A 26632-nucleotide genomic window follows, 5' to 3' on the forward strand; every position below is an offset into this window, starting at 1 on the left:
AAAACTGTATTTCCTTTGCAGTGGCGATTGTGGGGTATATGTCATCAAACATCTGGAGTACTTGCTAGCCAAAAAACTGCTATCCGAAGTAAATGACGACAACATGGATTTCTTTAGAAAAAAGACTTGTGTAGATTTGTTTTACCATAACTTACAACCATAGTTGTCTTTTATTTAAATATATGTATCTTACTTTTGAATGTATGAAGAAACTATGTCAACTTCATCTCATTAAATGGTATTGAATGACTTCGTTTATTTCATCTTAATAGTGGAATGGATAAATCTTTGTCACTTTTATCTTATTAAGTTATGTGTGAATTGGGTGTGAATTAAGTGTGAATCAGGATTGAAATATGTGTGAACCGGGATTGAACTATGTGTGAACTATGTGTGAACTAGGTGTGAATTATGTGTGAATTATGTGTGAACCACGTGTGAAATATGTGTGAATAATGTGTGAATTAGGTGTGAATTATGTGTGAATATGAATTAGGTGTGTCCGAAACAACAAACTTTAACACAAAAAGTCGTATTACTGAACCAATCTAAAAATTCAAATTCTGCAATTGAAGAGTACAAAGTAAAACAATAAATGTACAAACTAAGCATGTCTAGACAGCGGGGGACAAACAATGGTGCACGTCACTCGATTGTGGCCCAGAACACCACATCTACTACATCTATGTTGTTTGCTATTCTTCTCACCCTTTGATAAACGTCGTTTCTTCTTTGGACGACCAGCCTTCTGCTTCACTAAAGGAGGAGCTATCATCATACTTCCTATGTCATTTGGTATCACCCAAGATTCTTCATTACCCAGCGTATATACAAATCCACCATAGGATGACAACCACGCTTCAACTGTGTAGAATCTGGAGCATAAACTATATGGACTAATGCCACGATCTCGAGCACCAGCTAGAGCGTGTTCACAAGGAAGACCTGTCAAATCAAATCTTCTACAACTACATGTTTTCCTCCTCAGGTCAACATCTCCATCAAGATCACCATCCAATACTGTTATTTCATACTGACTAGATGGAAAAGAGAACGAGGTAGTGGACTTGTCTGCTAACTTTCGCAAATCAGCTTCCACTTCTGTGGCAAGAGGACTTGTAGCCGCTGATGCTGCAGTTCGACGCTCGAAAAACCATTTTTGTAAAGTGTGCCTCATAAATTCCATGAGACAAGTAATTGGCCACCCACGTGCCTCAACAATGACATTGTTCCAGCTTTCGGCAATACCTGTAGTCATTAAATTATATCGATGACCAGAAAAGAAAGAACGAGCCCACTTTTCAAAACCCACTTGATTCTCTAAGTATTGAGCAATTGCAAGATCTTTGAATTTAATCTTCTCAAAATGGCGTAAAAACTCTCGCTTTCTATAAGCTTTCGCTGCAAGGAAGAATTCTTCATGGCAATGGTCAGTTTTGAACTTCGCACGGATATTCATGCTAACATGATGTATACAAGCACCGTGGTGTGCCTCAGGAAAAATTTTAGTCAAGGCACTTGCTATACTAGTATGTCTATCAGACACGAATACTAGATTCTCCACTTCACCAATCGCTTCCTTCAACCTCAGTAGAAAATACAACCATGAGTCATTATTCTCTGAGTCAACTACTGAAAATGCAATTGGATATATTTGCTTGTTAGCATCTTGTCCCATGGCACATAACAAAGTACCTCCACACCGAGTAGTCAAGAAGGTTCCATCTACACATATAACTGGACGAATATATGTTTTAAACCCCATTATAGAAACACCTAAGGCCATGAAGCAATATTTGAACCTACCTTCATTGTCCATCTGCAAATGAGTAACAGTTCCAGGATTTTTTTGCTCCATCATGTATAGAAATGAGGGAAGTTTCTGAAATGATGATTCTGGTGTACCTCTTATGTAAGCCAATGCATGCTCTCGACACCTCCAAGCTTTAGCATAGCTCATATGAACTCCATATGATAAACTCATATCTTTTACAATTGACATTGGCTTGTAATTAACATCATCACCCTCAAATTTTCTCCTTATGACATGTCCAATAAGCCATGGGGATGCCTGACGGTGATCTTTATGTCGAACATCCAATGAGCATGTGTGTTCACCGAAAAATTTACGAACCTCGAACATATTGGAATTAACCAATTTTGTAGCCCTCAACCTCCATTTGCATTTATCATCAACACATACTGTACACCATATATTTTTCGCAGACTTCTTTACTTTAAACTCAAAGTTTTTCTTTAATGCATAAAGATGGAGTTTCATCTTCAACTCTTGCTTGTTCTCAAATATTTGACCCTCTTTTATTTCCCACGAATTGATACTCGAAGAAGATGTCAGTAATTGAGCTGTTGAGGCTGAAGTAGAGCCTTTTTCCCCTTGATTCAACAAAAGTGGAGTACTCCATAGATTATCTTCGCCAACCTGTCTTACTTTACGACCTCTATTATTTGAGGAATCATGGCTCTTCAATACTTCATTGGAGGTTGACTGTTGTAAATTATGCTTCACAAGTACATCATTGTAGGTAGACCTATCAATATTTTCATTATCATCTGAGCTTAATGCATCATTATTATCATCATCACAACTGTCTTCATTGCCATCTGCATCATTATTATCACCATCACAACTCTCTTCATTGCCATCTGCATCATTATTATCATCATCACAACTTTCTTCATTGCCATCAATGCAAAAATCATCATTCACTTTGGTTTCAACTGGAGAAATAGTATACAACTCACGTGTTTTAGTAACCAAAGGATCATTACTTCTCTTCTCTATAGTAGACACACATAGGGGTGTCCGATGAATGATAGATGTTTCTATCTCATCAAGAAAAAAAGCAACATCTTCATCATTACTAATTAAAGATGGAGGGATACCTTTACTTCCAAAATGATAGATTACATTTAAGTCAAGATCAATACGAGACTTGTCAGCTCCGATTAAAGTATACAATTGATCAACAAAACTATTGTAAGTGATAGTCTTTGGCACCTTCATACCCTTGCTTTGTTTAGCACTAAATGACCAACCTTCGTTTAAAACTTGTTCCCACGATCCATTATATAACACCACAATATTTATATGTGTTTGACCTGCATAACATATGACAAAATGTTCGAAATCCAAAGGTTATTAGGTAAAACTAGCCAAAAGAAATAAGAAATAAATGTGTGAAGCAAGCATGTGTGAACCAAGTGTGAAACGTGTGTGAACAATGTGTGAATTGTGTGTGAACCCAGTGTGAATTATGTGTGAACCCAGTGTGAATTATGTGTGAACCAAGTGTGAATCATGTGTGAACCAAATGTGAATCATGTGTTAAGTACTCGTGAACCAAGTCTGAACCAAGTATGAATCATGTGTGAACAAAGTGTGCATAATGTGTGAACAAAGTGTGAACGCAGTGACCAAAATTGCGAAAATGTGAACCAAGTGTGAACAAAGTGTGAATAATGTGTGAACACAGTGACTTAAATCGCGAAAATTATTCGAAAATTCGTCATCTCAACATAAAATTATCTCTTTTCACAGATTTTTTAGTGTATAGTAGTTCCAAAATTCTATTTAAACTATTACACAAGACACCCATAACCTATAAATAAAAAAAATACTTACTCATTATCAAATCAAATGTTCAATCTTCTTCAAGTTTGGGAGATGATTTTTATTTAATCTTCTTCAACTTGGGTGAGAAGAAAAGAGATGTGGGAGATAACGTCACTTTCTAAATCTTGGTGCGAAAAAATGGTGATAACCTTTGAGATTTGTTGATTTGAGAGAGAATATGTGTTTGCTATATTTTGTGAGAGTAGATCATTTCCATGGCTGCTAGGTACGTGCAAGACAAATAAAAGAGAGAACAACTTAATATCTATTGAAGGGTATTAATGTCTTTTTAAGTGCCTATAAAAGTCATTAATGTGAGAAACATTAATGAGGGGTTATAGTTGTAAATATAGGATGAAAAATGGTTAATTCATGGAATTACCCTATACCTATATATATATATATATAAACAAAGTAGATACTTTTATAAGTAATAAAAAATTATTTGAAACCAGTATGAATAAAACAAACTGAAAGTCTGCAACTAGAATTAAAAAAACGAAATTCAGAAAAATAATAAATAAGTAGAAACAAAACCATAAAGAAATATCAAGAGTTCCAAGTTACAACCCCGAAAAACTCAGTCAGAAAACACCTCCATCAACCCCGAAAAGCCAAAACCCCTCATCGGCCAACTTAATATTAATAGAGTTTCTCCACTAGTTTATCTATTCTTCTACCATGTTTTTCAATTTTTTTTCTTCTTTTTTTGAATTGAACTTTTCAACTATATTGAAAATCTCATGAAACTATTTGAATGAGGTGAAAAAAAATTATAGAAAGATGTAAATAAATATTGAGAAATTCTAAATTTTCTAGAGCAAATAGACAATGAATATGAAGAGATAAATTAAAATAGAGAAAAAATTTGAATCAATATTCACTATATGGATGTAACCTCCACTCAACTCTTTTTTTTTTTCATTTCATAATTTGATGTGATTCTAGAAAAGAGACGTGTGTTTTAGATGAGTGTTTTCTTAAAAACATTTCTTCAAAAACATTATTGATATCTTAGTTGGAGATATCACTTGCAAGCACTTAGTTTATCATTGATCAGATCATAAATAGAAAATTATGTGTATATACAAGTTTAAATGATATATTTGAATCGTCTATGTTTGATCAAGTATTTTAATTTTTATGATAATTTTTTCGGGTTCTTTCTAGCTTATACAGGGTATGTATATTTATTAAAAATAATAATAATTGCAGTTATTATTTGAATATAATTTGAAGAATTTCTTTTTCTCATTTTATAAAATAGTTTCTCATAATTCATTGAAGATTTAAAAAAAACTCCCAATTAATTGATTAATTTCTTCTTAAATTTATATTTATTGATATTTAGACAGACTTCATTCCAATATATTAGATTAATTATTGGAGTAAGGTCTGTAAAACATTAATAAATTTAATGTAGAATGGCTTAACATAAAAGAAAGTGTCAAATAAAATTGCCTCATATTTCATGGAAGAGTTAAAAAAAAAAGTATCAGAATATAACAAATTTTTATACGTATAGCGTATTAAAATTTATAAGCGGAATATAAGTATCATTATTTATTTATTTCAAATACACAAAGTTTCCCAACACTTTCACTTTCTTTCCATCAACCTATAAATACATACACCAACCAAACTTCACTTAGAATTTCAATAATTTTATCTTACAAAGTATAAACTACATATAACCTCAGTACCTCTCCCGAAAAATTGCTACATCGCACAAATACATATTCCCATACCCACAATGGCCAAGGTTATCTCCTCATCGCGAGCTGTCGAAATCACTGTCTTATCAGGTGAAAACCTTCAGATCGACCGGAGATCAATCAAGAAAAACGCCTTCGTCGTCGTCCGATCCAACGGCGGAAGCGATTTCCGGTCGACGGAGATCGACACCAATGGCGGGAGTAACCCAAACTGGAACGAGAAACTCGTCCTAGAATTCCCGGTCCAAGCAGCGGCATTGACCGTCGAGGTATACTGCAAAACTATGACCGGGGTCAGAATCGTCGGAACGGCTACCGTTCCGATATCAGACTTTTCCGGTGGATATCTACCTGATAATCACTTGCACTTTCTGAGTTACAGACTGAGGGATCGGAAAAGCGAAAGAAACGGGACTATCAATTTGTCTGTGAAAACGAAATTTCCGGCGGCACCGGACTATCGATCGTGCGCGAATTCATCTTCTTCGTCGAAGGCTACGGTGGTTGGAGTTCCGGTGGGGAAACATCACTCGAGTGACGTCGTGACTGGTGTTCCCATTTGGTCCACTTGATATCTATGGAAATTTTAGTTTTGAAGGAAATTTCCTCATGTAGCAAAATAAAAACAAAAATAAATCCCAAAAAAAACAAACCAAAAATATATTCTAATAATAAAAAGTGGAAGCTGAAAAGTCAATTTATCACTACTACGAGTACAGTGAGGAGTGAGGAGTGAGGAGTGAGGAGTGAGGAGTGAGGAGAGGGAGTGTGGTGTGTGGTGTGTGGTGTGTGTACGTACATAATTATTTTAAAGAAGCTTCATTTTGTTTGATAAAAAAAAAAAAAACTTCGTTTTTGGAGCTTAGCTTGAAAGTGTACAGCTCCTTATTCGTTTCATTGTATTCTTGCTTTGAGTTTTGGCAACTTGCAACAATGATTCAAACTTCTACTACGTGTCGTTATATTGGATTCGTTATTGTATTATTTAATTATTAATACAGAAAAGATTAGTTGTTTTTATATTGTAAACTAGCCAACTAGCTTATAATTAAATGAAGATTCATTAGTACGCAAACTTAATTATTATATCATAATAAAATCCGGCAGACTTGTGTTACCAGTTACCACGTAATCTTCGTGAAACTACAGCAGGGAATAGATGCTTATTTATGTATATTCTCTTTTTGATAAATAGGACAAGTCAATGCTCCTTGTTCTTATCTTATAAACTTTGAATCCATCCGCACAAGATCTGAATTGGACTATATTAAAATATTATTAATTGATAATTTACATCAACAGGAATACTATCGTGAACCTCCTATTTCAACTTTCATCTCCAAAACCATATATCCAAGTAATTTTTTACATGGCGAGCTTCGTTGTAGTTGCAAATTTTTAAAAAAATTCAATAGTTTACACTGTCGAAAACATAATTTTTGATATTACAGTTTACCACACGTATTCAAAACCATATAAACATGATTTTGACACTGTAAATGTAGGATCTTATTTATATAAGTCTATATGCATGTTCCCTATTACACAAAATAACATACAATAGAAAACATAAATACATGCATAGATATAATTTTCATACAGAGACACATAAATACAATAATAAAACCATCAGGGTATTTACGAGATACGTAGCAAAACAATGATTACACCATTTAGATTCTCTAACCTTTTGTCTTTGCTGAATACTAAGTATTGCAAAGAATTCAAACCGCTTTGAAATAAAATCGGTCTTCCAAGTCTTTCTCTAAAACAACCTAATATTTGTGTGGGCAAGTCTCAACAAATAAGAAAATGATTCCTAGAGATAAACTAAGAGAAAATGGGCAACTAGCTAGGTATAGAATATTATGGGTGAATTTTTACCTTGTCATATTCATCTGACTTAATGCATTTTATAACTAGTATATATAGTCAATTAGCTAGAACATAAAATAAGCTTTAGTTTTCCACTTTAATTTAATTATTTAATAATTATAATTAATTAAATAGTTGTCAAAATTAACCAATTATAATTTTGACATTTATTTAATTCATTTAATTAAAATTAATACCAATTTATCAATATTAACAAAATTTTCCCAATTGACTATAATGCTCTCTTTTTGAGACTTTGCAATAAAATCATCAAAGTTTTTATTTTATTTATTTTCTCACAAAATATCATTAAATAATTTAACATTATTTATTTCCATTGATCTAGTCAATATGATATTTTTATAATTAATATGTAAATTAATTATTCAAGACTTCTAGGTTCATTTTGATAAAAGATGACATGAGGACCATGGATCCATGAACTCAAGCTCCAATAATTTACCATGAGTTTATTTATAATAAATAATTTCACTACCTAATTAATTCTTCGTGACTCAACTATTGATTCAGAATTGCACTCTTGAATTCATATAACACTTTATACCAAATGTAAATATGTTATTCATTGTTATAACCATAATCGTCATTCAATCTTCTATATATGATCTACTAATAAGACGGGTGCAAATTACTGTTTTATCTCTCATTGGTATTTTATCCTTAACTCCCACTAAGTCTTTGTAAATAATATTTCTATAAACTTAATTATAGAAATTAGTACTCTATCATTTAACACTTGAACCAAGTTATAAGGAAATCATCATTTCATTTCTTAAACAAAAGCTATAGATTTCATGTTTATAATAAATACTCTCACTCAATTATACTACCAAATCTTCATTATGTAAGTATGAGCTAATCCGTAGGGTAAGCTGGTAACGAACAAATCAAAAGACTTAAATTATACAATTAACATAATATTAATCACTCAGAATTAAGATTAAATTGACATATGGTCAACGTTATGATATGATTAGATTAGATAATAACGATACTTACTTATCTTATCAATAATAAATATCGGTTTAGTCCAAAGTAACAAAATACATCAAATCTTATCTACTTGGTCAATGTCTTGGATAAGACATCACACCCTGAATGTGTAAGTAGATCATATCGTAGATTACCATATTAGTGAAAATCCAATGTACTAACTTAATATTATGATTTGTTCTTTTGAGCATATAATTACAATTATAATTCATTGTGACCTAGTCACTATAATATCCAACATGATTTCTAGGGGCATAAAACCCAACAGTAAACTATTCAGAATTATTTAAAATTTGCAGGTGTTGTCCCCATTTCCTGTCGGGCGCCCGGGTCCGCGCTTCAGGCCCACAGGCTGGCTAAATGAGTTTGGGCTCAGCCCAGGCCTGTTTGGCAAGAAGTATAATAGATATCGACAGCCCAATTCTGGGTGAGGCCCGAAAGGCGTCCGAGGAGTATTGTCCGGGACGGTCATCTGGGAGATGGTGTGTTTGGCTTCCGGATAACAGTCGGGATCGATGAGGATGATCCCGAAGCCTGGTAAACGGTCCGGGCTCCTGGTAAGTGATCTGGGCCCACGGTAGACGGTCCAGGCTCCTGGTAAATGTACCGGGCCCATGGTAAACGGTACGGGACCTCGACGATCGGAGAGAGACATGTGTAAACGAACCCGGGTCGGTTCTCCAAGGTTGGCAGGACAAAGCATCCGCGACCTTGAATTCATCCTATGAAGCGTGTGAGTTGTCCCCACGTTTCACCTGCAGAAAAGGCCACCTCAGGATTGTACGCCTTTGGTTCAGACTTGCGCCGCCACTACTCTGATCCATCTTGTCCCCTGAATCTGCCTCGTAACTCAAGATACCCAAACCAAAGCTCCAATTTGTCGCATGATAGATATGGTTTGGGCTGGCCTAGTGGGCTCAGATTAATGTATTTCTCTTATGTTTTAATCCTTTGTATTGGGCTTCCGATAGAGAAGCCATTAGTATTTATACATTTTTTGGGCCCGGGTCAGCCCGGCCTAAGCCTAGTGCACCTGTGAACCTATAAATACATGTAACAGAGCACTGGATAGGGGATCTCTTTTGAGCGTGTATACAGTTACTATGCCGAAACTGATAAAAAACTCCATTGTTGTAAATTCTCTAAGCTCTAATACAACTGTCTCGTGGACTAAGGCTCATTAACGCCTCAACCACGTAAAAATCTGTCTTACAACTTCTAAACCATTTCTCTTTTGTCTCTCTTATCTTTTACTATTGTAGTTTCCGAAAAACTCGGTAAACAGCAAGATATATATATTGTAACTACAACAAACACTATCGTAAAAAAAATTGGAAAGAAAATACTCCGGCATGTATTTCTAGAGGAAAGGTTGACTAAAATGTTGAAATTGGAGGTTGTTGTTAGTACTCATATTATACCAATTTTATATTTGAACTGGCATGGTGCAATTTTTTATTTTCTTATTTGGATTATTTTTTTATTGTATTAAAGAGGAGGAAATTTGAACTTCGACATCTTTGTAAGGATAAATGTCTATGATCACCATATTCTTGTTTGATTAATACTAAAAATAATAGTAACATAATAAAAATAACACATGCTAATTTTTATTTAAAAAAATATTTTCATTATTTTAATACAAAATTTTCTTTAGAGAAAAAGGCAGCTAAAAATCTATACCCATCGCCTTCTTGTCTATAAAACTTTATAGACTTATTATTTTCTCACGGGCAGAGCATTGTTGACACTAATTTAGGCGTCAATGGAGCTCTGGCCAAGAGATATCCATGCTCCCCTCTAATTGGGCTTTGCAACTCACAATGGTAATTGGTTGAGTTCCTTGCAATTTAGATTTAGTCTCCATTTGTGATTTACAAGGCTCTTCGATGGGGGCATATGTTCAGTGGATGGACATTGTTGTGTTTAGCTTGCTTGATAACTTCAAGTGTTGTTGGAATAGCTGTCCCCGAGTTGGTTGAATAGGTTTGCTTCAGGGATGGAGGGAGAAATGTAACTCAAGGGATGGGGAGGAGGGCAAATGGTGAAATAAAATAAAATTGAGAGGGCTAAATTAAGTTTTGAAAAAATTAAAGACCATATTTTAATATACTATATATTCTTTTTTTTAATTTTAAAAATTTGGGAGGAGGGAAGGCCTCTTTTACTACTTGTGTCTGTCCTTGTTTTCCTTCCCAATGGCTGGTGGAGGCTTGTGGTAGACCTAGGGATGCACATTTTTTTTATGGGGACGGGACTTCGCGGGGACCCGCCCCTAATGGGGCGAGGAATCCCGGTCTAAATAGGGAACGGGACGGGGACGGAGATAACTTTCAATCTCTGAATGTTAAATGGGGCGGGGACGGGGATAACTTTCAATCCTCGAATGTTAAATGGGGCGGGGATGGGAATAGCACTCCCCGCCTCTACGAGACCCCATTTAAATTTTTATAATATTTTATATGTATTTTATATATTTCTTTATGCGTTTTTGTAGTATAGTAGTAACTTTTTTAATATTTAAAATTTTATTTAGAATAGTGTTTAATATTTTAAATAATAAATATTGTGAAATATTTTAATTTACATATAATTTACGATTTTTATTTTAAAATTTATTTTTTAAATAAATAGGTTCCCCATGGGGATTCCCCACCACATCCCGACGGGAAATAAGCGAGGATAGGACAAAGACGGGGATTAGAAATATAAATGGGGACGGGGACGGGGGGGAGCACTCACCGCCCCGTGTGCATTACTAGGTAGATCCAGCCACTACCTAATTAGGGCTTTTTTAGAAACATCTGTGTAATTACACTATATATTTTTAAATAAAATATGTATTTGGATATTAAATAGTATTTAATTATTTATTGTTTATTATTGTCATATCCGTCAAAATAGTAGTAATTGCACAAAAAATATATTATGTAATACATAATATTTAAAATTGATAGTGTGTAGTAATTACATAGTGTAATTACATTCAATTCTCACAGGACTATGAGAATTGTAATTGGGGACTTATCTATTACCTCAAATTAAATATCTACGGTGTAATTACATCGTGAAACAAACCTATCAAATAGGAATTTTGAATAACATCAAATTTCAAATATTAAATAGCTTTCCAAATAATCTCTTAATATTTATTGTTGAATATATTTTATTCTTTTAATGTATGTTTTCTTATTATGCTCTGCTGATATTCTTTTTATATAACTTTGAAATATATAATTTTATATTTAGCTCCTTTATTTATATATTTTTTAAATTATATACTTAATTTTCTTACAAACACACATTTTATAAAAAAAAAAAATATGATTTTTTAATTTTGACCCCATGATAAAATAAAATTCCTTTATCTTTCACTCTCATGAATGATAATAGAGTCCGAGATGTGAAAAATATGTTTTATTCATATATGCCAAGGGGTACGTCGTAATATACTGTTCTGGATTTATTGTATTGCAAAATTTTGGTTTTTCTAATTAATAATTTGGGTCATAATTATGAGTGGTGCTGCATCTTTCCTATCGGCAACTACTGCTGAAACTATGCATAAATTTGTGGTAGATTAAACCAACCAGAACAATAAAATATGAGAAGCTTTCAACATTTTACTAGTCAAAACTACGTTACTTATAATATTCTATATATATACATTTGAAATTTAACCATTCTTCTTCGAAGAACAATAGCTGTTAGTTGAAGGGTAAGTTGTATGGAAATGGTGTTATAGACTTTGACGAGGATGTGGATATATAGAATGTTTCTGGACCTTGTGCTTGTTTGTTGTTTCAGGTCTTCTTTCTTACCAAAAAAAAACATTTACTAAATAAATAATAAAATAAAGTCTTGTAAATTCATGGGTTTACAGTTGACTACTAGAGTTCAGTCTCTACTATATGAGTTAGGTACCGTTGTAACTTGTATCTACTTTATTTTTTTTTTGTCTCTATTTAGAGTACAATTTTTCCACGATCCAGCTGTTTATTATACTTGGTTTTTAATTTTTTTACAAATAAAAATAAAGGCAATTAATGAAAAATAAAATTTTGAAAGTACTAAATCATTCAGATCACGTCATTCTAGACCACGTCATTAGATGAGCTTTCATTTGTTTTATTTTAAATAAGAAAAATTCACGCACCAAACTTCGGAAGTGGAATAATGAGTAGAAAAAGATATTTAAAGACCGCGTTTGTTAGGAACTTTCATATCTGTTTAGAACAACGAACCACGTAGTCACGTACTATCTTTCTGTCCTATTTCCATTAACCTTCTTTAACTCCAAAGTCTAAAACCAACAACGAAAAAAAACTCAAAACGAACCTATAAATAGATTTCCTTAAATTTCCAACATACCTCACACCCATTTATTCCTCCTCCCCAAACAGAAAATCGCTTCACAAAATTCACGTTTACGATGGCCAAGTCTTACTTCTCATCGCCAACTATCGAAATCACTGTTTTATCAGGCGAAAACCTCCGGATCGACCGGAGATCCATCAAGAAAAACGCCTTCGTCGTCGTTCGATCCAATAGCAGAAACGTTTCCCGGACAACCGAGATTGATACCGAGGGCGGTAGCAACCCAAACTGGAATGAAAAACTCGTCCTTGACTTACCGGTTCACGCAGCGGCATTGACAGTCGAGGTACACTGCAAAACTGTGATGGGTAACAGACTTGTCGGAACGGCTTCGGTCCCGATTTCGGACTTTTCCGGTGGGTACGTGCCTGAGAGTCACCTACATTTCTTGAGTTATAGATTGAGGGATCAGAAAGGCGAAAGGAACGGGATTATCAATTTGTCAGTGAAAACCAAGTTTGCGGTAGCGCCGGAGCATTCGTGCGCGGCGTCTTCTACGTCGATGGCGTCGTCTCCTGTGGCTGGAGTTCCGGTCGGGAAGAATAATTTGGGTGGCGTTGTGACTGGGTTTCCCGTTTGGTCCGCCTCTTATTAATCGAAATTAAATTTCGAAGGAAATCTCCTAACAACAACGAATAACTATTTTGACTTAATTGAATAAGGAGTATTCCAGAGGAAAGTATTGCCGTATCAGAAACTTAATTTGTACATTTATTTTTATTGACTATTTTCAATATATATCATAAGAAACATCAGTAAATCATTATTAATTATTTTGAGTTTTCTCTAGTACAATTATTCACAATCGTACTTAAAATTACTGTCCTGTCCGCACTTCCTAGCCTAAAATATGACGTTCAAGCTTATTACGGTAATTAACAAACAATGAATATGAAAACTGAATTAAAATCATACATAGAAAGATTCAGAACCATCTTCCTTAGCATTTGTCACCAATTAAACAAACCATCTTCCTTACCAATTCCCTACTTGAGAATTTGAATTTGGGTCCTAATTTGTTTGTCATGTTTTCTATTGCCTTAAAACTGTTTAAATTAATTTGATCCTCAATCTGAATTTGGGTAGATAAATCATAAACCATCCAAAACGATCAATATATCAAACTTGAATAATATATTTTAAGTCAATAATACATTATTAATATTTAACTATGTCCAGCTTCTTCGAAGATGAAGGAAAATTGTATGAAAATGGTGTGGTGTTATGTAGATAATAGATAATAATGACTTTGACTTTGAATTGGGAGGGGATGAAGTTATTCAAAATATATTAACAATAATAATGAAAAAAAGTGTTGCAAATGAGTAAATCTGGGTTGACTAATAGAGTGGAATAGAGGCAGTGGCTTGTGTCGCGCGCGGTGTTTGTAATTACTAATTAGTAGATTTGCTCCGAAACAGTTGGAGCTTCCAGTATTGTATAGCGTGTGTTGGCTAAGTTTGAACCACGTCAACTCTTAGGTGTGTACGTAAACAACTTGCTTTTGATATGCATAATTTCAATTTCACATTTGCACCCCCTAATTTCATCCTACAATTTTTTTTAAAAAAAAATCATTCAAAATCTAGGAATATATGTTCAAGTATTAATAATAAAGATTTCGAATATCGAGGGTTACCTCATCCCCATGGTAATAGAATGCTAGATATGTTCATTTCAGTAAGCTAAAAATAGAGTTTTGAGGAGTGCTTGTTGCATCTCTAATAGAGTCTTACATTATTATATTTAATATATTTTAGTAAATTTATCATTCTAATATTATTTTAAAAAGTATGTGAAATTTGACACATTAAAAATTTCACTAAATTTGATAGAAAATATAACATATTTTAAATTTCACACAATAATACATATCACTTTTTTATTTATTATTTTACACGTTATTTTTACGTAATATATTCGTATAAATTCTCTATTTGATAAATCAAGTTAATGCTTCTCATTCTTATCTTAAAAACTTTGATTCAATCTACAGAAGCGGTACCGTTGAATTGGACTATATTAAACTATTAATGATGGAGAATTGGATTAGAATGCACTATATATTTCAATTTTATATAGGAACTAGCTATAGCATTGCCTTCATGATACCTAACCACAATTTCCATTCTAGACTTCTTCAAATCACTATCAATTTATATTTACCAATAAGAGGATATTTGATTTTAATTTGGCATCATTGCCAATGATGGCTAATATGCATCTAAAACTTTTTTCAATGGTTTTTTATTATATTTTATTAATGATAGCAATTTTTTTTCTATTGAAAAATCCCACCAAAATAATTTTGAAACGTTAATGAGGAGGGGATTTTGCAAAAATAGTTTATTAAGACACCCCATTTATTTATAAAATTATAAAATATTACCGCGCTCCGCGCAGTCTTTTGTAATTATTAAAACATATATATTTTAAAATATTTTTTGAGAGACTGTGGGGTGGTGATTCATTTTGATCATACTCGTACAACATGTTCTTTATATAGACATGTGAAGACATCTTGACCATAATATTTTATTTCATGATGGTGTTCACTGTTATTGTATAGCAAACCTCCTGTAGATTTTTGAAAAATTCTGACAAATTTTAAAGTACTAAAAACAAAGTTCAAAAAGCTTGTTGTACATTTACTTTTATTTATTATTATTATACGCTTTGCGTAGTTCTTTTTATAAAAAGTCTAAATTATGTATAAGAAAATTTATATTTTCTGTAAGATTTATTTTGGCCAATTACCTGTTTGAAGTCTTTATTTTTAAAAATTAACTTTTAAATCTCGTGTTTTGTCAAAATAATAAAAATTGGAATTGATAGATTGATTATTTGAACACTGTATTTTTGCTCATTACCCGTTTTGACCCTATATTTTTTAAAATGAACCTTTGGACCATGTATTTATTTAAAATGTTCAAACTTCTTATGAAAATTAAATTATATATTTATATAATTTTTGTTTTCTGTAAGGGTTCACACTATTTTGTACCTTGTATTTTAGTCGATCACCCATTAGAACTTTTATTATTTTGTAACGGCATACTTTTATAGGTTAAAACTGAAAAAATTAATAAAATATTAAAGAAAATAAAAAATTAGATACTTTAGATTGTAAAATGTTAATTATAAAATGATATAATAATATAATAAAATCTAATTGTGATAACTGTTTAGTTAAACCATATGTGACCATTCTCATTGATATCTCTTTCATGCTATTATTATTGGATAACTATTGTTACGTATGACTATATTAGAATCAATGTATTTATAAGTATGTGTATTAATTTGGTTAATTATGTTACATTTGTTGAATGGTTGATGTACGTATATATGTATGTATATTTTTTTTTGGACACAATATAAAATTCTCACAAAATAGTAAAAATAGATTGTAAAAAATATAGGATGCCACCTTCTCATTTATATATAGATATAGATATAAATATTTTATAAAACTATTCACTTTGGAATAAAAAAACATAATTATAATATAATAAGAAAAATAGATATATAGATAATCGAAAATTATTACGTAATTTTTAATTAATTTTTTTAGTATTTTTCAATAAATAAGTAGTTAAGATATTTAACTAAATAGATTTTTAAACAAATAAATATGTATATATATTGATATTTTCAATTGTTAAGATATTTTAGAAAATAGAAAATGAATAAAAAAATTAGATAAAATGAGAAAATAAAAAGAGTGATTTGAAGAAATTTTAGAGTGCCACATAATAATATAATAAGAAAAATAGATATATAGATAATCGAAAATTATTACGTAATTTTTAATTAATTTTTTTAGTATTTTTCAATAAATAAGTAGTTAAGATATTTAACTAAATAAATTTTTAATCAAATTAATATGTATATATATATTGATATTTTCAATTGTTAAAGATATTTTAGAAAATAGAAAATGAATAAAACAAATTAGATTAAATGAGAAAATAGAAATAGTGATTTGAAGAGATTTTAGAGTGCCACATAATATCCTTGAAGCTCTCATTTATATATATATATATATAGATATAGATAAGTGCATAATTTTCAAAAATTTATTCAATAAATACTAAATATAATGTTAAACATTATAATAATAAAATCAATACATTTTAACCAATAAAAGAATATGTTACTCCCAATAGTTTATATAGTTTGAGTCCAAGGAGAAGCCCCTCTTCCATGTCCATTAAGGAATATGAAAGGACTAAAATAGGGATGGAGAATAAAACAAGATTGCACCCGATGACATCTTCCAATTTTTTTATTGGTGGGACTTTCAGTGTTTCTCGACCTGTGAATAATTTTTGGCACGATTTTTTTTATCACTGTATATATTGCAGCTATTTAGAGCATCTGTAAATTTTCAGAACATTCCGAATAGTTTATAATACCTAAAATTAGGTTCAAACATGTTGATTTTCACGCGCATAAAAAAAATTAATCACACGTGTAACATGTTTGAACTTAATTTTCAGTACTGTAAACTATTCAGAATTTTCTGAAAATTTGCAGTATACTCTAAATAGCTATAATATACACGGTTGTAAAAAAAATCGCGCCGAAAACGATTTACGGATCGAGAACACTGAAAGCCCCAAAGTACGGCCGCGGATTGGCTTATGCTCCAAATTTAAAACGAATGTACATTATATAATTGAATATATTATTAAGCTTCTGAAACTTGGACACCTATGGTGGTACTTGCCTGCAAATTTTTCATAAAATCCAGGCCCAGAAAAAAAAATGAATGAGTTAAATACCTATTTTAGCTAGATTTTGTTTCCCGATTGAATTTTGTGGAATAAAATATGATCCCCTGAAGGGGATATAATTGTCATTGTCCTTGACGAGTTATTTTAGTGTTTAGTTTAAGGGGTTTATTTTGTAATTTCCATTATTCTTAGTAGTCAATTCCCATGAAACGTAAAAATGGGACACGTTAAAGACGTGAGAAAGCACAATGTTTTCAATTGTTTTACACCATTTTTAAACTAGATTTCACAATATTTCTACTACTGTTATTATGGGATGTGGCATAATTTCACGTGTGCATCATTTTAACAAAATAATTTTGTCAGACATTTTTTGTCTTTGAATTTGTTTTTCCAGTTGGGTTTGATATTATGATCTTTGCATTTGCGGGACTACTAGCTACCTCATAAAAAGCATAACGACCAATCAATAAGCCTTTTATGGTACGTTTAACGAGTGTTCTAGTTAAGTTTGTGGTTTTTAATCTTGTTAGTGGCGTTGCACTTTAGTTTTCCTGTCATATATATGACAATGGTGTTAGAAAATGAGTTACAAATGGTTACCATTTAGTTACTGTCAACTTAATTAGAGGTTGTTAATGTGTTGATTAGTTTAGTGATGATTAGCTAATCATTAGTTGTATAATTGTTTTCCGTTAAGTTGTTGTGGAAATATTCTCTTGATATTTGGGCTCCTCGGGATTGGGAATTTGTTATGCCTTTTGGCCATTTCAGTTGTAACCGAATTGCCCCTGTACTGCTATAAATTTTCAATGGAACAGTAAAGCTCATTGAGCTGCATTTTACAAATTGCCTTTTTCGTATTTTCTTTGTTGGTATCAGAGCCAGGTTCTGGCAAAATGGCTACCGGAGATCAGACCCCACCGGTTGGAGAGAGGTCAGCAGCTCAGTCTCCCGGAGGTAGCAACGCAGCTCAGTCTTCCGGAGGTAGCAACGTAGCTAACCTCAGCACCAATAATGGTGCTACGGCGTCAAGCGTGGTGGTTCCACAGTTTGGAAGTACGCTCAATCAGCCCTTTTCGATCAAGCTGGACATGAATAACTTCTCGTTATGGAGGACAGTGGTGAACTCGCTAGTCAGAGGACATCGACTTGAAGGTTATCTCAACGGAGCTAAGCAGAAGCCAACGGAGCTGGTTCCGGTGGCTGGAGTAGGCGGTCAACCAGGTTTTGGTTTTCAGGTGAATCCTGAGTTTGAACAGTGGATGGTGAACGATCAGTTGTTGATGGGATGGCTCTATGGATCTATGACTGAAAGCATTGCTATGGAAGTCATGGGTTGCTCAACCTCAGCAGAACTTTGGAGTGCACTGGAGGCGCTGTTTGGTGCACACTCGAAAGCTAAGATGGATGATTACAGGACAAAGATACAGACGGTCAGAAAGGGATCAACAAGCATGACAGACTATCTGAGGCTTAAAAGGCAGTGGGCAGATACTCTTGCTTTGGCAGGTGATCCATATCCTGAAACCTTTTTGGTATCTAATGTCTTGTCTGGATTAGATGTGGAATATTTGCCAGTAGTTTTGATAATCGAATCCAGGGAGAAAACCACTTGGCAAACCTTGCAGGACATCTTACTTAGCTTTGATAGCAAGTTGGATCGGTTGAGTACAGTTTCAGGTGGTAAGACATCTAATAATGCTTCAAATTTCACTGCTAATGTGGCTAACAAAAGTGCATCTGGAAGTGCTAGTGCTGGTTCAGGAAACTATAAAAGCAGAGGAGGATTTAATAGAGGCAGATTTGGTGGTCGAGGAAGAAGTGCAGGAAGATCCACTGGATCAAAACCCACATGCCAAGTTTGTGGCAAGTATGGACACTCAGCAACTCACTGTTATAATAGATATAATGAGTCTTACATGGGATCTGTTCCTACTGGAAACAACTCAGAGGCAAACAAAGGTGGTCAAAATGCTTCAGCATTCATTGCAACACCCGAGATGCTTGAGGATGATGCTTGGTATGCAGATACAGGTGCAAGCAATCATGTCACCTCTGGAGTGAACAATCTGCAGCAGAAATCCAAGTATACTGGTAATGAGTTCTTAACTGTTGGTGATGGTAATAGGTTGAGAATAGAACATATTGGCTCGGGTGCAATCAAAACACATAAAAATGATGTGTTAGTAATGAATGAGATGTTACATGTTCCTGCTATTACTAAGAATTTAATAAGTGTTTCTAGATTGACCAGTGACAATAATGTGATTGTAGAATTCTCATCTAGTGATTGTTTTGTGAAGGACAAGGTGAAAAGGAGGAAGGTGCTTCACGGGACTCTTAAGGAGGGTCTCTATCAGTTTGAACCTGTCAAAGATGCTCGAGTTGTCCACCATTCCAGATCACAAAATTACTCTCAGCCAAATACCTTTTCTGTTTTTTCCTCAGTTGTCAAAAGCTCTGTTTTACCTTCCAAGAAAACACCTGATGTACTTTCTGTTAAAGATAAATGGCATAGAAAGTTAGGTCATCCTTCTAATCATGTTTTGAATCTTATTTTAGCTCAATTGAATGAAAGAAATTTCAAGAAAGATGATGTTATCTTCTGTCAGGCATGCCAATATGGCAAATCTCACAGTTTACCTTTCAAGTTAAATTCCAATAGAGCTAATTTTCCCTTAGAACTGGTTCACACTGATATTTGGGGACCTGCCCCAATTATGTCCAACACAAATTTCAGATTCTATGTTCATTTCATCGATGATCATAGTAGGTATACCTGGTTATATCCTCTCAAGCTTAAATCTAATGCCTTAAATGCATTCATACAGTTTAAAAACTTGGTGGAAAATAAATTTGATAGAAAAATTAAAAGACTGCATAGTGATGGTGGTGGAGAATACCAAGCCTTTACCAATCTGGTCAATGAGAGTAGAATTGAGTTCACTCATTCTTGTCCTCATACCTCTGCCCAAAATGGCAGTGTAGAGAGGAAACATAGGCATATAGTGGAGATGGGATTAACCTTGCTGGCACAAGCTAATATGCCCTTAAAATTTTGGAGTGAGGCTTTCCAAACATCTGTGTTCCTAATAAATCGACTCCCAACTACAGTCTTAGATAATCAGTCACCATTTGAGATTCTGTATTCAAAAAGACCAGACTACAAGTTCATTAAAACCTTTGGTGTAGCCTGCTACCCTTGCCTAAGACCATACCAGAACCATAAATTCCAGTACCATTCTACTAAGTGTGTTAATTTGGGCTTTAGTGAGAATTTCAAAGGATATAAGTGTTTAAGCAGTACGGGTAGAGTGTATATTTCTAGGAATGTTATTTTCAATGAATCTGAATTTCCATTTCAAACAGGTTTTCTCAACACTCATAAGTCAGAAAAACAAATTCAGGTTTATTTTCCTATGTTTATCACTCCACCAAATACATCATCTACCTCTCAGCCTCTTAGCCAGTCTACTCACGCTGCTCAGATCGATAGAGACTCACCTGCCCGAGGAGCACCTGTCCAAAATGAGGTAACAATCACTATGCCTAATACTGATGAGAATATGCAAAATAACAGTATTGACAGTGAGCTGCCAGAAATTGAAACAACACAGGAAGAATCAGGTTCTGCTCAGTCGATTGATGCTACTGAACCTGAGCCTTATGAGCATGCAGGGAGTGAAGTTGCTCAGCAACACATTGGTCATCATATGATAACCCGAGCTAAGGATGGCATCTTTAAACCAAAAACTTACACATGCACAGCTGATGATGAAAAGTTGCATGAAGAGCCAGGATCAGTAGAAGAGGCGCTTGCTCATGTTGGGTGGAAACAGGCTATGCAGGAAGAGAATGAGGCATTGCTGAAGAACAACACCTGGTCTTTGGTTCAAAGAAAGCCTGAAATGAATATAGTACAAAACAGATGGGTGTTTCGAATAAAAACAAATGCAGATGGTACATTTCAGAGGTACAAAGCAAGGCTTGTTGCAAAGGGGTTTAACCAGAGACCTGGAATAGATTTTGGAGAGACATACAGCCCAGTTGTCAAGGCCTGTACAGTGAGATTGGTGCTTACCATTGCTGTTGCTAAGTCCTGGGAAGTGAGGCAATTAGATGTCAATAATGCCTTCTTAAATGGCAATCTAATTGAAGATGTGTGCATGAGTCAGCCTGCTGGTTTTGAAGACAAAAATCACCCTGACTTTGTATGTAAACTGAACAAAAGTTTGTATGGATTAAGGCAAGCACCGAGAGCTTGGTTTGACAGACTCAAGAAGACATTAGTAGAATGGCAGTTCAAGAATTCCAAGGCAGACTCTTCATTATTCTTTTTTAAAACACCAACTGAGATAATGATAGTGTTAATATATGTGGATGATATCATAATAACAGGCAATAATCCAACAAGGCTGAAGGAGTTTACAGAGAAACTGAATAAGGTATTTGCTCTTAAAGACTTAAATGAGCTGAATTACTTCCTAGGAATTGAAGTATACAGGGATGAAACAGGCAGGTATTTATCACAAGGGAAGTACATTTCAGAGCTGTTGAAGAAGTACAAAATGACTCATTTAAAGTCTTGTCCGACACCTATGAGCTCGGGGCAGATATTGTCCATAACAGATGGACAATTACTGGAACGACCTACAGAATACAGGAGTTTGATTGGTGGTTTGCAGTATCTAACACATACTCGACCTGATCTTAGTTTTGCTGTGAACAGACTAAGTCAGTTTCTAAAAGCACCAACTAATAGTCACTGGTCAGCAGCTAAACGAGTACTAAGGTACCTCAAAGGAACAATAGATCACGGGTTGCACATCAAAGTAAGTGAGAAGCTAAGTTTGACAGGATACTCAGATGCAGATTAGGCTTGTTGCCCTGATGATAGGAGATATGTGGCTGGATATTGTGTGTACTTTGGTGATACATTGGTGTCCTGGTCATCAAAGAAACAGGCAGTCATCTCTAGGTCCAGCACAGAATCGGAGTATAGAGCCTTGGCACAAGTTTCAGCAGAAATAACTTGGATTCAATCACTGCTAAAAGAACTGGAGTTTCCTCTGTCAGAGTGTCCAATAACCTGGTGTGATAACATGGGAGCAAGTGCTTTAGCCTCAAATCCGGTTTACCATGCTCGTACTAAGCACATAGAACTTGATGTTCATTTTGTGCGTGACAAAGTATTGGCTAAAGAGCTGGATATTCGATATATTCCCTCATCTGATCAAGTTGCAGATTGCTTGACAAAAAGTTTGCCTGTCTCACGGTTTCATTTTCTTATTGACAAACTAGGTGTGGTTAATACCCCACATAGTTTGAGAGGAGGTGTTAGAAAATGAGTTACAAATGGTTACCATTTAGTTACTGTCAACTTAATTAGAAGTTGGTTAATGTGTTGATTAGTTTAGTGATGATTAGCTAATCATTAATTGTATAATTGTTTTCTGTTAAGTTGTTGTGGAAATATTCTCTTGATATTTGGGCTCCTCGGGATTGGGAATTTGTTATGCCTTTTGGCCATTTCAGTTGTAACAGAATTGCCCCTGTACTGCTATAAATTTTCAATGGAACAGTAAAGCTCATTGAGCTGCATTTTACCAATTGCCTTTTTCGTATTTTCTTTGTAATGGAAGTTTGAGGATTGACAGCAATAAATATATGAGCAAAACGTATTTCTCGATTGATAACAAATAACACATTTGTCTTATATATAGATATCAAAAAGCAGGAAGCAAGTTAGAAAAACTCATAGATAATGTATAAATGAAGAGTTACTCAAATCAAGTACAATCATCTGCAGTAAATAATAAAAAATTAGCTCATAATGCCCTGAGGAATAAAACAATAAGTACTGTCATAAATTTATTCTATGTTACTTCTAATAAAGAAAAAAATAATAATACAAATGAAATAACATCTTGACAATTATGAAACTTCCCAAAATAATGTCTTCCAATTGCCTTTTGCTAGAATCTGTGCCCTTTCCTTTTGTAGTTTTTCCAACTGAGTTCTCTCGGGGCATGTACCTCCACGCTAATGCTTCATAACCACCTAGTATCAACCCTATCCAAACAAAATATAAACCATCACAAAATGATTCTATCTATTTTATCAAATACAATTATGTATAAATGGATCCATGCTACTCCAGTTCAAGTCACTAGTATAATTCTTACATATATCATGACAGATTAATCACAAAATAAGAAAATAACTAACTTAACCAAAATAAAAAATTGCTACCTATGGTAATCCTCTGCAATAAATAGTATAGTTGCATATACATGGCATTCTATATTTCAATATAAGAATATACTGATGAAAATTAAAATCTTTTTCCAAAAACAAAATCCCATGCATATTAGGAAATTCATCCAAAACCCACTCACAATTTAAAGTATGACACAGAGACATCACTTGAAACTCTCTCGTATCTCCATAACTTAAATATGCACAGAAAGTATATCCTCTAATAGAATAAAATTCTCAAAACAAGTGAAACTCATATACGAAATATATACTGGTACTTCGTCCCAGTTTTTTGTCTTACACGGTCACTTAGGCACGAAACCTTTCTCGATCATTTATTTACTAAATTCTGGAGCAATATCTGTTTTCTTCATATATTTTGAAGGCGTGTGTATTGAGAGTGCTATTACATAGAGATGTAAAAGCTAGATAAGCAGATATGGACTCAACAATTGAATGAGCATTATTAATGTGATGACATGAAAACTAAGAGAAAGAATTAGTGGCGGGTCTGATGATGATAATGATTTATTTTCCACCATAAAAATTTATCAAGTGGTTAGTAGAAAAGACTCAAATCAATATACCATTTTGGCTAGTTAATTATATATTTCTGACATCTTTACTTATTATCGAAACATGTTGGCTTAAATTTGGGAAATAAAAAAAATCATCTGATCATTATAAAAGAACAAATTTTATATTAACATGCAACAGTGAAAAAAAACTTCAGCCAAAACCATAACAGAGTGAGCATGAAACGAAAAATAAAACAATGGTTTTAATCAGAGAAAGTACCAACATTGAAAATCATTCAGCCAAAAGCAACATAACCCTATAATTCTAGTTAGAAAAAGTGTGAGCATTGAAATAATTTAATAATAACCTAAACAATGTTTCATATAAAAGCCTTTACAAATGAACCACCTTTAAACTAAAGAATAATGAAAATTTTCTAACAAAATCTACCTATCCAAATTTCGTACCTAACTGACCTCTACAGCTTCGTTCTTCTCAAGTTTCTCCACTAAAGTTTCAGTGTCACTAAATCATAGTAAGAACACCACCCGACAGCGACACAAATATGGTCGAATAATGGATGGCACACATAATATAAAAGAGGATTTACATGTCATTTTTTTGGAAGAAGATAATGAAAGATTGAGAATTACTGAGAGACACTATTGCTAATAACACAAGTATGTGTCATATCGTTATTAGTACAATTTAATATTAATTTCTATTTATTTGAATTTAATTAGAATTATAAGATATTGTTAACTAAATATAAAATGACACTTCTTGATATAGTGTTGGACAATTTAAAATACCTCGTAACAACTCCCTAAAAATTTCAAGACATCAATGCCACACTTAAACTTTAGCTCTACCACTACTCTGTAGGCTGTATACTGACAGTTGAACAGTCTACTTTCCCAGGAAACTCCCCAGCCCTTGATCAATTGAATGGTCACGATTATAAGCCATGGAAATAACAAAACCGTTAGATCAATTAAATGTAATTGAATGGCTCAGATTCACAGATGGAATGTGGCTCCCGTACTGGGTGGCACTAAATCGGGGTCCACATAGTTATGTGTATTTATCTTAAAGTAAACTCTTTATTAATTTTATTCATATTTTGTGTGCACAAATTATTATTTGGGTGTAATTGGGAGTAGTGTTGGGTCTTCCTATCGACAACTACCAGCTGAAACTTTGCATATTTTGATAAATTAATTTGAGAGACTTTCAACATTTTGCTGGTCAAAACACCAACGTTACTATAATTCTACAAATATATAAATATTTTAGGTACATGCCTTAGGCATGTACTTGTTAATTAAAATGTTTTTTATTATGAATAAGATTATTGTATTGCTCAAACAACCAATTACAAGACAAGCCTATGAACACCCAACACAAATACAAAAAGACCCAAGACCAACCTGAACAAGGCAGCCGAAACAAGTAAACTAGCCCCTATATATAATTCTATACAAATCAAATTCAATACAATCTGTTAATAAACTCTCTATCTTTTTTAGAGGCTTTACATGGCAACACACTAAGTAAACGAAATTTACAATCATTTTGAATTCTGCTAACTGTATGTTGAACTTGCCAGAGCTTGTGATTCCATAGTGCATCATTCCTCACTCTCCAGATATTGTATACTGTCGCAGCAAGAAAAGAAAACAGCATGCTTTTGTATGTACTCGATATATGCTTGGCATGAGAAATCCAATGCAGAAGACGGGTAAGATTGATTGAATGTGCATTCCAATGAAGCCAACTTTTGATAGCCTCTAAACACCTCTTATTGTATATACACTTGAAAAAGAGATGATCAATGCTTTCATTTTCTTCCCCACACATCAAACATACCTAATCAAGATTTGGATTATATTTAACAATTCGGTCCTTTGTGTATAGTCTTTCCCACATGACTAACCACATAATGAATCGATGCTTGGGAGTAATGAGTCTATCCCAAACATACTTCCTCCATGGCACTCTAGTTTCTTGAGGGGTCAGCAAGTCTAAACCAAATTTGATAGTATATATCTCAGACAAGAAAGAATCATGAGAAATTTTCGCTTTGAAACTTTCCTTCACAGCAACAATACGCTTCCAGTACCAACTGCAATCCGTGGGACAATTGTAATCCGTGGGTCAATTAAAATGTTAATGTAATGTTTATTATTTACCAAGTATTTTGGAAACTAAAATAATAAAATATTGGAGAGCTTAGAAGAAAGGATTTATGGAATAAAGACAAGGTTTTTATGTGGTTGTGGCATTAATGAGCTTTAGTCTACGAGACAATTGTATTAGAGCTTAGAGAATCTATAACAATGGAGTTTTCTACAAGTTTCAGCAGAGTAACTACTTACAAGCCAGGGATCCCCCTTCCTCAATGCCCCACTACCTGTATTTATAGGTTTACGGGTACACTGGGCTTGGACCGGGCTGACCCGGGCCCAATAAGGGTATAAATACTGCTGGCTTCTCTA

General features: G+C 33.6%; 3 protein-coding genes across 3 annotated transcripts; 2 read left to right on the forward strand and 1 right to left on the reverse strand.

Moving 5' to 3' along the window:
* Nucleotides 1-604: 604 nt before the first annotated feature.
* LOC133795236 (uncharacterized) lies at nucleotides 605-3025 on the reverse strand. The gene is made up of 2 exons (XM_062232691.1): nucleotides 2620-3025; nucleotides 605-2571 (listed from the first exon to the last, which is right to left on the reverse strand). The coding sequence occupies exons 1-2, from the start codon at nucleotides 3023-3025 to the stop codon at nucleotides 605-607; spliced, it is 2373 nt and encodes a 790-aa protein (XP_062088675.1).
* Nucleotides 3026-5211: 2186 nt separating this feature from the next.
* LOC133796662 (BON1-associated protein 2-like) lies at nucleotides 5212-6371 on the forward strand. The gene has a single exon (XM_062234275.1). The coding sequence runs from the start codon at nucleotides 5388-5390 to the stop codon at nucleotides 5919-5921; it is 534 nt and encodes a 177-aa protein (XP_062090259.1). The 5' UTR covers nucleotides 5212-5387; the 3' UTR covers nucleotides 5922-6371.
* A 6198-nt stretch (nucleotides 6372-12569) lies between these two features.
* LOC133796663 (BON1-associated protein 2-like) lies at nucleotides 12570-13388 on the forward strand. The gene has a single exon (XM_062234276.1). The coding sequence runs from the start codon at nucleotides 12671-12673 to the stop codon at nucleotides 13208-13210; it is 540 nt and encodes a 179-aa protein (XP_062090260.1). The 5' UTR covers nucleotides 12570-12670; the 3' UTR covers nucleotides 13211-13388.
* Nucleotides 13389-26632: the final 13244 nt, after the last annotated feature.

Source organism: Humulus lupulus, chromosome 8 (assembly GCF_963169125.1).
Source record: "Humulus lupulus chromosome 8, drHumLupu1.1, whole genome shotgun sequence".
NCBI lineage: Eukaryota > Viridiplantae > Streptophyta > Magnoliopsida > Rosales > Cannabaceae > Humulus > Humulus lupulus.

Excerpts from the sequence above, each read along its gene's own strand:
- LOC133796663 (XM_062234276.1), top strand. The coding sequence starts at position 12,671 with ATGGCCAAGTCTTACTTCTCATCGCCAACTATCGAAATCACTGTTTTA.
- LOC133795236 (XM_062232691.1), bottom strand. The coding sequence starts at position 3,025 with ATGAAGGTGCCAAAGACTATCACTTACAATAGTTTTGTTGATCAATTG. Across the intron at positions 2,572-2,619 it reads TGATAATAATGATGCAGATG|ATGATAATGAAAATATTGAT; the intron begins GCAATGAAGACA and ends CATTAAGCTCAG.
- LOC133796662 (XM_062234275.1), top strand. The coding sequence starts at position 5,388 with ATGGCCAAGGTTATCTCCTCATCGCGAGCTGTCGAAATCACTGTCTTA.